Here is a 12513-nt window from a genome sequence, read left to right on the forward strand (position 1 = left end):
TCTGATACCTGGCGTCAATATTTCCTTCCTGTAAACAATATAAAATAATATCGTTAAAATTAATGGTACGAAATATCAGATAAATATTATAAAAAACTTATATTAAGCTTTCTACGGTAATTCAAATACTTTCATGAGATACTGTATGTATTATAAATTTGAAACACAAGAAACTTACTTCCTGCTAGAAGCTTGTTCACGTTCAAGTTGTTCTTGCGCCCTAGCTTTCATTTCTTCATCCGCTTCTTTCATCTGCCCTTCCATTTCATGTAAATGTTGCATGGCTTGTCGTCTTTTTGCTCGTCCGCTTCGTCCAGTTTCCTTTACGCTAAAAAACATAGGATCCAATTCGGCTAGCCAGCGGCCGTCAACGGCAGTCACACATTACATGTGCTCCTTGCCAGTCATCACAAGCTCGTGATGCACCACGCAGTCTTATATTTACATTTCATCGAAAATCTGAACAATTACAACCCCAATCTATTTGGCGTTTTACGATAAGGAGCAGGTGTACCCGGTTCTCTGATACCTGGCGTCAATATTTCCTTCCTGTAAACAATATAAAATAATATCGTAAAAATTAATGGTACGAAATATCAGATAAATATTATAAAAAACTTATATTAAGCTTTCTACGGCAATTCAAATACTTTCATGAGATACTGTATGTATTATAAATTTGAAACACAAGAAACTTACTTCCTGATAGAAGCTTGTTCACGTTCAAGTTGTTCTTGCGCCCTAGCTTTCATTTCTTCATCCGCTTCTTTCATCTGCCCTTCCATTTCATGTAAATGTTGCATGGCTTGTCGTCTTTTTGCTCGTCCGCTTCGTCCAGTTTCCTTTACGCTAAAAAACGTAGGACCCAATTCGACTAGCCAGTGGCCATCAACGGCAGTCACACATTGCATGTGCTACTTGTCAGTCATCACAAGTTCGTGATGCACCACGCAGTCTTATATTTACATTTCATTGAAATCATTCATACATTTCATTGAAAATCTGAACAATTACAACCCCAATCTACGTGGAGTTTTACGATATGGAGCAGGTGTACCCGGTTCTCTGATACCTGGCGTCAATATTTCCTTCCTGTAAACAATATAAAATAATATCGTAAAAATTAATGGTACGAAATATCAGATAAATATTATAAAAAACTTATATTAAGCTTTCTACGGTAATTCAAATACTTTCATGAGATACTGTATGTATTATAAATTTGAAACACAAGAAACTTACTTCCTGCTAGAAGCTTGTTCACGTTCAAGTTGTTCTTGCGCTCTAGCTTTCATTTCTTCTTCCGCTTCTTTCATCTGCCCTTCCATTTCATGTAAATGTTGCATGGCTTGTCGTCTTTTTGCTCGTCCGCTTCGTCCAGTTTCCTTTACGCTAAAAAACATAGGACCCAATTCGGCTAGCCAGTGACCATCAACGGCAGTCACACATTGCATGTACTCCTTGCCAGTCATCACAAGTTCGTGATACACCACGTAGTCTGGCGTGAACCCCATACCGAACAAAGCTGACGTCGGATGAAGATGGCATGGCATTCCAGTACGACAATTCACGTATTCGCCAATACCTTTCAAACGAGCTGCTTGGTGAAAGTATGCCGAACAAATACATTTCCGTACAATGTCCCAGTCCGTGCCACAGCTTACAACTTCCATCTTTTGTTGTTTCAGAATTTCTTCCAGCTGTTGTCGAACTTCTCTTACTTTCCGCATAGCTTTCGCGTGAATAAAGTGTGCGTTACACCAAGAGCTGGAATAACCATTCGTCTTCCACTGATTGTACACATTTAAATATGTTAGGTGGTCAGACTCTGGTACTTGAAACTTCTCTCGAGCTGAATCAGAATCTTCTTCGCGACCTTTGGGTCGGTAGAATATCGAAGGCACTGACAGCATAGAAACTATGATAAGTATATCTGCAGTGCAACCGAGTTGAGAAGCAACAATAAGCATCTGACATTGTGGCGGGTCTAAAGGGAATTCTGCCATTTGTCGTCCCAAAGGCGTTAAACGTCCTGTATGATCTAATGCACCTAAAATCCACAACTGATACATAGAATTTAATATATTATCTTGTGGTGGAGGATCCATAAAATGAAAACTCAATAAATCTTGAACACCCAAAGACTTCAGTAACAATACAGTATTTGCCAGATTGGTTCGCTGTATTTCTGGAACTCCAGTTAATAGTAGTTCGTCTAAATATTGTCTTCGCGTGTATAATCTGTAGCAGGTACCAGGACCAGTACGTCCTGCTCTTCCTGCTCTTTGATCAGCATTTGCTCTGGACACTGGATATACTTGTAAGGCATCCATACCAATTCGTGGGTTATAAACTTTCAACTTGCAATAGCCCGAGTCCACGACGAATACAATTCCGTCGACAGTCAATGAAGTTTCGGCTATATTTGTTGCTACAACGCATTTTCGTAAACCTCCCTCTGAACGTTGAAAAATTTTAGCTTGTAAATCCGAGGGCAGTTGCGAGTAAATAGGTAAAATGGAAAGTGGAGGAGCAGATTCGATCTCTGCTAAACGTTCTTTCAAAGCCTCGCAAGTAACTTCAATGTCTTCCTGACCGGGCATAAAGACCAATACATCGCCTGAACGAGGTTGCAAATGAATTTGTAATACTTGTTTCACCGCAGCATCAACATAGTCTTCTATTGGATTCTTGGAGTGTAATACTTCAACTGGAAATGTGCGACCTGGGATTTGGAATGTTGCAGCATTTCCAAAAAATGCTGAAAATTTGCTAGAGTCCATTGTAGCGGATGTTACGATCAATTTCAGATCATGTCGTCTGGCTACAACCTCTCTCAACAAACCAAATAAGACGTCAGTAGATAAAGATCTTTCATGAGCTTCATCCATGATAATTACACTATATCGATCCAAATCTCCTTCCCTTAAGCTTTCTCTTAATAAAATACCATCAGTCATATATTTAATGACGGTATCTTTTGAAGTGCAATCCTCAAAACGAATAGCATAACCAACTTTGTCTCCTAAAGCAGTAGCCATTTCATCAGAAACTCTTTTTGCCACAGACATAGCTGCTACTCTTCTTGGTTGTGTACATCCAATTATACCGTACCGACTATAACCGTCTTCATGAAGATATTGAGTCAATTGTGTTGTTTTTCCACTGCCAGTTTCTCCAACAATAACTACTACACTGTTTTCTCTAATTACATTTAACAGTTCTTGTCGTACAGCAAATACTGGAAGACTCCTCCTCTGGTGTTGAATGGACCTGTATTTAGCTTCTCCGGTAACTTCATCTCGTATATGACGCGCATATTTTTGTCCAGCTTTGAAGTCAGTTTCTTGACCTGGATCTTCCTTATCATCTTTGTGTCTATCACGTACACCCATGATATTACCAATATGAGTTCCAGCTAGTTCCCAATGTTTTTTTTGCGCCCTTTTCCGCTCTTTTTGTTCACGATATGCTCGTACCAAGGCCGACCCTTTTCTTGCTACAAGTGCCATATCAGAAGTAGGATCACGTACAGGTACAACAGGCTCTGGTTGTTTAGTGAATACAATTCGACCATCCAGAAATGGTGGAACAACATTATGGACTAGGAGATGTACTCTGGTTTCTCCTTCATCATCAGGATCATCATCATGATCTAAAGAACTTATGACACCAGATGTTGACATTCTGTTACGTTCCCACAATTCGTTATCTTTATTTATCTGTCGCTGTTGTGCGGAAAGACGTTTTTGCTTTTTGCTCAATGATACGAAGAGTGCGTTGCCAAAACAGAGAAGCTTCGTGCTGATGATCTGGAGATCTCGAAACTGGAGATCCAATTATGCGAATTACCTTCTTCTTTGCAGGAAAACGCAAATGTATCTGCAGAAATTATATAATAAAAATCACACTTCTTCATAAATGCGTTTCATGCGTTTATATGCAGGATATCTTTCCACACAATTCATTTGATTATTTTGATTTCATTCTACATTTTGTACACTATACGTATGTAAATACAGATTTTCCTTGCGTATTCACTATGAAGTATTACGACGTAGATGAATTGCGGATTGGCCCAATCACCTATAAGGACAAGCTATTTCGTTGTAACCGGTTGGCACATAAAGAGAGGGTAATTGAATCTATTTTTTATATATTGAGTGGATGGGCCGTATTGTGGCTGGTAGTAGTGCAATCACTACCGGAGAGATGGCCGAAGCTCGACTTTGGTACTCTTTACTAGAGTTCAACATCGGAACGGAAGTGCGATACTGCAGATGATCGATTTAATAAAAGAAGCAAGTAATTATGGAAGTGAGCAAAAACAGAAAGGGATGGGGAGGGTTCCATGAATCCCAGAAGTAGAAACTTTGGGCATGTTGATTCTGCTTTAGGAGAGCATTGTGTTTTGATGTATTTGGGCACGAGTTCACCAACCGCGAACTCTGACGCGTCACGCTGTTCTAGTATGTAGTTCTAGTGTATGTCTAGTATGAAAACAGAGACAAGCTTCTGCTACCTGCGAAAGCGTCCGATGACGAATTGTTGTTCGGCACGGACACGTCGGTGTCTTTTGTGTGCAGACTTGAGAAAACCTGCGGCACACAGGATTAGTTCGCCGACATGCGAATAGCCACCTTTGAAAAAATCTAGATCTAGATCTGACAGTGGAGATGTAAAACGTTTCCGGCACACGTTAGAAGGCAAAAATTCTGCAATATATACCGATCATAAGCCCTTGACATATGCGTTCAACCAAAATCTAGAGAAGTGCTCACCACAACAGTTTCGATTACACTATATTGGTCAATTTACAACCGATATCCGGTATATAAAGGGGCTAGGTAACAATGTAGGCGATACTTTATCCTGGATCGAAGCGATAGGGAAATCAGTCGACCACCGCACTTTAGCAGCCGCGCAAGAGAACGATACCGAATTACGCGGAATTGTCAACTCCGCCACACGCGCATTTCAGCTAAAAAAGATACAATTTCCTGACCAAGATGTAGAAATATACTGCGATATAGCTTGTGAAACTGTGTGACCGTATGTTCCGAAATCTCTGCGATACAATGTATTTAATTCATTACACGGGCTTTCCCATCCAGGGATACGCACCACGCAAAATCTGGTGACGACGCGTTTCGTCTGGCCGTCGATAAACAATGATTGTCGAAACAGCACACGGCTATGTATCCCGTGCCAGCGATGTAAGGTCACCAGGCACATATCCATGACCGTTGTAACATTCAAAAAACCTATTAACCAATCAACCATATACACAGAGACATTATCGTGATGCAATACCGCGTTTTGGCGTACCCTCGAAAATAACAACCGATCAAGGACGTCAATTTGAATCAAAACTATTCGAGGAATTATGCCGGTTGCTCGGCATCAAATATTTACGCACGACATCCTATCACCCCGCGTCCAACAGGATGGTAAAGCGTTTGCATCGTCAACTAAAGGCAGCAATCAAATGCCTCGATACGAGCAACTGGGTAAAAATCCTGCCAATTGTTTTACTGGGTATACGAACTACTATAAAGGGGGACCTGAACGCAACGGCAGCCGAAATGATCTACGGCATACGATTGCCGGCGGAGTTCTTTTTGCCAACCAATCAGCGGGACAATTCAGATTACGCGAACCGGCTAAAAGAACGGATAGAGAAAGTCAGGCCACAGCCTGTCACACGACACAGCGAAAAAAGATATTCGTTTTCCGTGAGTTGGAATCTTCGCCGTACGTATTTTTACGACACGACGCGATTAGAGGTCCTTTACAGCTGCCTTACGACGGGCCATTTAAGGTAATGAAAAGAGGTGAAAAGACATATACGATCAAAATAAACAATCGTGACGTAACGATTACCGTAGACCGGTTAAAGCCAACCTTTGTAGTACCGAACGAACGCCCGTAACGAAAGCGATGCAACTACCGACAGCCGTAATAACGAAGGAAACACTAGCTATAGGTGCGTTACGCGGTCTGGGCGAAGAGTCCGATTTCCCGATTGGCTACAGGCAGGTTTCGGTTAGGCATCGTAAATAATCGGACACGGGATATACTACTCAAATTTAAAAAAAACAGTGACGATCAAGGGGAACTATATAAACATGCGACAAAAATAACATAATAATAATATTATCACTGGCGGGGTGGGGGGGTGATGTAGCGGCACATGAGCAATAGGACGAGGTGAATCAAGAACGATGTTGTTTTGTCTCGGGACATTGACACCGCCTTGACGCACCAAACATAACGACAAATAAACTCCGGGCAAAACAATGTTGCCGCTACATGCAACCGATGATCAAAGACAAATTCGAATTTTCCGACTCTACCCCGACCAGTATAAATAAGCGGACGCGATCGCGAGTATTCAGTTATTAGCGAGTTATTATTCAATTATTATGCGAGTTATACGAGTAATTCTGCGAGTTTCTACCGAGTTCTCGACGAGTACCTAGCGAGCATTTTATCAAGTATCATTAACAAATTGACTTTGCGATTTTTACTTGTACAAGCGACTCAGCAAATATAGCCTGTATATTAATTTATTATTTTAAATATATTCGACGGTGTCGACAACGAACAATCACGTATGTTAAACCTCACGATCAAACCCCCTATACACCAGTTCCCCACAACTGTAGGATGCACATAATGTAATAAACAAAATCTGAACAAAGGAATTTCATTGCTACGTGCAACCGACAACCAGCGAGAAGTTTGAACTTTCTCATCATCGAGAATCATCGAGATCATCAGTCGAGCGAGTAACAATTAGTATTAGTACCGCAGTATCGCGCAATCTTATAACGAATATCATCGAGCGAGTAACGCTTGCATTTAACTTTGTATTCTACACTTCAAAATATCTTTAAATATAGTTAACGAAATCCACTCCTCTCGTCATTAATTTAACCAACAACACGTCCCACCGTTCACCACACTATAAACGACAAAAGCTACGCAACATTGTTTCAAAAGTTTAAAAAAGGTTTACTGTTATAGTGCGCTTTCCGGAGTGTATCAAGTTTATGAAATGTCTCCTACATATTTCTGTGACGATACATGAGTCATAGGACGAGGCGAAGCGAGAGCGACTCATGTTGTTGTTGGGCCTCGGATCACGGATACTGTTTAAACAGACGAAATTAGAGGTAGATTATCTCCAGACAAAAACAATGTCGCCGTTGAGGGCAACCGTCGTTCCAAAACGAATTTGAATCTTCCGACTCCCCTCGACCAGTATAAATAAGTGAACACGATCGCGAGCGATTACCGAGTTATTTTACGAATCATTAATAGCGAGCTATTATCAAGAATACGTTGTACGAACGTCTATTAACGGTATAGATTATATTTACACCCAAATTATTTATTCTGAATAAACTTGACGGTTGCAGCAGCAATCATTCTCGCATTAGAGATAACGATCCATTCCTCATCCGCCATATTTCTTACAAGTTAGGTATCAAAAAGGGGCAAGCCGAAAATGTCGAAGAAAAGAAGATTGTAATTTACAAGAAGGAAATTATTATTAGGAGGTTTCGATCGGAAACTGGATTGTTGATCGATGTACCTAAGCAAGTGATATATCTGGTGGAAACATGAACGATCAGAAAGTATTGCCCGTAAGTTTTTCTACAATGCCACCCTAACATCAGATCTAACTGGTATTGATGTAAATATTGTAGAAAGATTTTCTATAATATTTAGGACATCATCATTCGGACTGCAGCTTAACTCTTTAACGTTTGAAACATATGCTGGCGAAACTACAGAATTATAAGTTTAATTTTTTAATTACAATAATAGGTTTAATTTCGTTCATAAGTTGAATTTCTATTTTCTACACTATGCTTCTATGCTTCTACACTTTAAGCATCGTCGCGTTTGCGATTAAAGAGAGAACTTTCCTGATGGAAGCATTTTTAATATCAAGTAGCAATTATTAGCTCCTCTTCAAGGAAATATTTCGTAAATCGAGTAAAAGAATTCTTATAAAAGTTCAAGGAAACTGGAAATGTATTAGAACAAAAGGTTTGACGAAAGTCGACTAATACTAGTAAGAAGAGCGAATAAAAGTTCGAAAGACGTTGGGATCGTTTACGTTTCTGAATGTCATAGCCTCTTTATGCGATTACATATGCTCGGACAGTTCTTGCGCATGTGTTGTTCAATTTAAGGGTCAAACTATCCTAACTTTACTTCGTGTAAATCAATATAAGGAGACGTGCTCGTGCACAGTGATGTCTCAGCCGATTTTTAGTTGTCAATAACTACTTCCAAAAAAAGCAAAGCCGAAAATACAATTTTTCTATTTTTGATTTGTTCTCCTTAGCAGTCGATCCTCACATTTTGTTATACCTGTAGTCTAATATCATGTATATATTACATTTATATTACATTTATATGTATATATAAGCAAAAATAAGAAGGAAAAGAAGGGAACTAAAGATTAATTAGATTACGTTGGAAAACTGTAGTACTCGCTTCAGGAGAGGAATGACTTATGCTAAGATACACTTAATAATACAACATTACACATCTCAAAGAGATGTTTATTGTAAAATCATCGTGATAACAATTTGCAACAATTCTTTGAGCGCTCCCCGACGCAAAGATATCACTAAATCCTTGTTAGACCCCGATCGGCGCATCCTCACATGCACCATATTCACTGCATAAACTTCCGTAGGCTATTTAATTTGTTATAATTATTATTTTTAAAGTTGGCGTTACAATTTCTCTTTATTCCATCCTGAGTTAAAGTTTTGTGTGTATAATAAAATATTGTTACGTTACTGTTACGTCGGCCGACTCTCTACCTAGACCAGGCCGCACACCGCGGGCAGGATGGCAGCCAGATGTCCGCACATCCTTATTGCGTACCCTTAAGATTCTCAAGGACCGACCATAAATCTCAGAAAATTCTAGCTAAAGTCTTTCAAATTGAACAAAGATCGGGAAAACACGTGAAAGTTAGTTTTTCACATATGCGATGCTTCCTACTGCCAACTTTTTATCGAGGGCGGCTAAGACCCTTCCAGTCCACCAACAGTCTTAATAGCCAATAGAAACAATGTCTAGTACCCTCACTTTCCCGGCCAAAAACTGTCATCAACAAATCCGATGATTCCGTGCGCTAGACACACCCTTCTCTAGCTCTCCTCCGACACAGCATCGTTACTTTCAAAGTAGTTCGTTTTCGTCGTCAGAACAGTCAACAAGTCTATAACGGTTCCACCCTTAAATCAGTCCGTTTTATAAAGTCTAATTGCATACATCGAGAGCTTTGACGAATAAAGTCGCTTAGTCTAACGAATTCATTGAGAGATATCGTAAAGTCGGGTCGAATTTCTGTAACGCATTAACTGTACTCATCGCCAAATACTTTGTGACGCTCATATTATTGTACGATTGATTGTTGAATATACACGCTACATTAACCGGTTAACACAGTGTTAAATTCATTGAACCACCCCTGTTATCTTAATCGAAACAAGGGGAACGATTATTCCGCGGCGTCGATTAGCCGAATCGTAGCGAGAATTTACGCCTCTCGCTGACGCGTTTTCCTCGCGACTGCGTCTCTCCGCGAACGGTCGTAACAGTTACTGTAGGAAATAAAAATAAACTGGTTTTCTATTGCTTTCCTTTTCTATAATGAATATCATCTATTCTTTTTGAAAAGGTTAAACTGTTAATATGATTTCAAACATGGTATACCTTGCTCCATATCACGTTGATATATAGAAATATATAGCAATATAAAAAAAATGAGAGATTTTAGATAATTTTGTTCTTATAAGACTTGGTATAGTATTAACATCTTGCACAATACTGAACACAATAGAATCTAGTTAATTAATATAAATACTGAAGTATTTATATATAAAATTAAACAAGAATGAAACTTGTCTTTTTCATTTGTAATTTCTAAATAATGATTAGGAAAGATAATGAATAAATGGAATTCATTACCTTTTTTAAATGGAATAGCGAATCCTACAATTAAGGGTGGATAAAAGAAATGGACTTACCGTGGCAGCATAGCAAAGAATTTATGAAGTCTTGACTTTTTCAGAAATCAGTTTCTTTGCATATCGCAAAATGCGTTTATCATATATTTCTGGCAATGTAGACTCTTCAAATAAATTCCTAAAAAATTATAGCCAATTAGAAAAATGAAGTAATTGTTGAAGTAAAGCTCGAAGTAAACTAATATTAAAAGAAACAGAAATAAGAGAAGGATTGTATGGGCAAGGATGCGTAAGAGTTCACTTATAAATATCAAAATAATTGAGAATATAATTAAGAAGTAAGAAGAAAATATCGTCCCCTTTATGTCAGGGGCATAAATGTGAGGATTTTCTGTTGGATCTAATTTTTCCTGTTTGAACTGAGATGTCTATTGAATGGCTCTCTTTGTTCTTAATTTTATGTGAAAATGACATATATACAGTCGATTACAAAAATGTTGGGTCACCAGTATAATTTTGTCGTTTAATCTTTATATTTTGAATAAGTGTGCAATTATATAGAAAAATGTATTGAAGTATGTTAGAGTATAATATAGAAAATCTATGAATCCCCAAACGACTGATTTTTTTACATATATAACAAATAACATCACAGAAGTGCAAAATTTTATATTATATAAAATTGAGGCATTTTATTACTTTGTTATAAAGTAAAAATAATATCTCCAGTATAATTCTTTAATATTTCGTTAGATATTCTTTATTTTTAATCATTTCTCTTAAACGGTTGGTATGTATAAATTACTTTTGTGTGTGTGCGCGCGCGCGCGTGTGTATGTGTGTGTGTAGAATTATACTATAAACAAAAGATAAGAGTTAGATTTCATTTGGGTCATTATACCTGTCGCCATAAGGCTGCCGGCAACTAATACTGACGCGTACGTTGTCACAGACGCACAATTATAGGCAGAATTCACTGTAGTGGTATCGACAACTTTTTGCGAATAGCTGGAAAACAATGGTCGAACGGCAATTATATATATATAGGCAAAAGTTATACAAAAAGTTAATTTCTATAACATATTCAAAAATCATCGAAATCAGTGAAGTGGAAATCTTTGAAGGTAATTTCCGAGATATTAATAAAAATACTTTCGATAGTGTACATTGAACTCTGCCTATATAAACGTTACTAATATAACCGTCTTAAAGCAATATTATGATACGTTAAACACTGTATGTCATTAAATAAACAAAACAGTGTACCGCCTAAATCATTATCACGTTAAACTAAGCTTTAACATGCAAGTTATGTCAAACTTTAAAAATGCACAATCAATGCAAGCTTTTGAACCAATGGATTCCTAAACACAAAATCGTTATATTTCGTTTCTACTCATCGAGTACTATCAAAAAATGCAAAAAAATGTTTTTAAGAAAGCGATGCTCTGGAATCAATATTACACTTCACGCTACCAAGTGCTAATCTGTATAATACGGAAGTAAAATCGAAAATATTCCTTAAGTGACCAAAGTTTCAATAACCCATTTTACGTGGTATATCCTGTAGTAACGAAACCAATATCGCTATTGTGTTATATTAGATAGAGCAGAAAATAAAAAAAATAAAGGAATAAGAATGAAATAAATGAAATACAATGATAAGATGAAGATATATCTAGGGCGTAACTATATTTACAAAAACTGCCACATTCCAAGTAATAACAAAGTAAATCACATACCAGACAAAACTGTTACTGAGCAGAAATAAAAACAATACAAGCAGGTTTCCTAAAAAGAATATGATATATCACCAGAATATGTGTTTAGAACAAGAGCAGGAAAAATAGGCTTGAAATATAAAATAATAAGAAAAGGGCATAGGCTAAACTAACTAAAGAAGGACACAGAATTGGACAGAAAACACTGCACTTAACAAGATACACACAGGTAATTAACTTAAATACAGCTATAAAGCTAGTGATATAGCAATAATAATAAATTTTAACTAAACAGTAATGGAAGAAAAGAATAATATAACAGAGAAACTCTCTGGAGAAAACAAAGAAAAAATACTTAGAATAATATACCTATAGTGAAGTATGTACATAAATATATGAAAAACACAGAAAGGATAATTAAAGCTAATGAAATAAAATAATAAAAATACAGAATAAAGTACAAAACAGGTAAAAATGAGATTTGTAATGCACACATGTATGTAAGAAGAATAATCTAAACACCGGCTAACTCATAATAAACGAATGCCTGCAGTATTAGGAATTTAGAATAAAATTCCTTAAAAAACAACAATTAAATTAAAAAAAAAAATAACAAATGAAGAAGCTCCTTTATCAACAAAGAAAGAAAGTAGTTATGGTAACTAAGAAATTTTATTAAGAAGCAAAGTTAAAAATTGGCATTAGGCTTAGTACAGAATTCTGGCATAGAAGAATAGCAAAAGGGATAGAAGAACAGCAATTTTAAACAAACAAATTTAAATATTTCT

The 12513-nt window shown here is 37.3% G+C and overlaps 2 protein-coding genes and 1 long non-coding RNA gene across 3 annotated transcripts in view; 1 reads left to right on the plus strand and 2 right to left on the minus strand.

Annotated features, from left to right (window-relative positions):
- Positions 1 to 12513, plus strand: part of LOC141445894 (uncharacterized) — a 253960-nt gene that overhangs the window by 114532 nt on the left and 126915 nt on the right. The window lies entirely within an intron of this gene.
- Positions 389 to 1002, minus strand: LOC141445884 (pre-mRNA-splicing factor ATP-dependent RNA helicase PRP16-like). Its single transcript, XM_074112062.1, has 2 exons — positions 700 to 1002; positions 389 to 549 (listed from the first exon to the last, which is right to left on the minus strand). The coding sequence occupies exons 1-2, from the start codon at positions 909 to 911 to the stop codon at positions 468 to 470; spliced, it is 294 nt and encodes a 97-aa protein (XP_073968163.1). The 5' UTR covers positions 912 to 1002; the 3' UTR covers positions 389 to 467.
- Positions 979 to 10122, minus strand: LOC139994740 (pre-mRNA-splicing factor ATP-dependent RNA helicase PRP16-like). Its single transcript, XM_072017654.1, has 3 exons — positions 10065 to 10122; positions 1243 to 3882; positions 979 to 1092 (listed from the first exon to the last, which is right to left on the minus strand). The coding sequence occupies exons 2-3, from the start codon at positions 3684 to 3686 to the stop codon at positions 1011 to 1013; spliced, it is 2526 nt and encodes an 841-aa protein (XP_071873755.1). The 5' UTR covers positions 3687 to 3882; positions 10065 to 10122; the 3' UTR covers positions 979 to 1010.

This window comes from Bombus fervidus, chromosome 15 (genome assembly GCF_041682495.2).
Source record: "Bombus fervidus isolate BK054 chromosome 15, iyBomFerv1, whole genome shotgun sequence".
NCBI classification, from domain to species: Eukaryota; Metazoa; Arthropoda; class Insecta; order Hymenoptera; family Apidae; genus Bombus; species Bombus fervidus.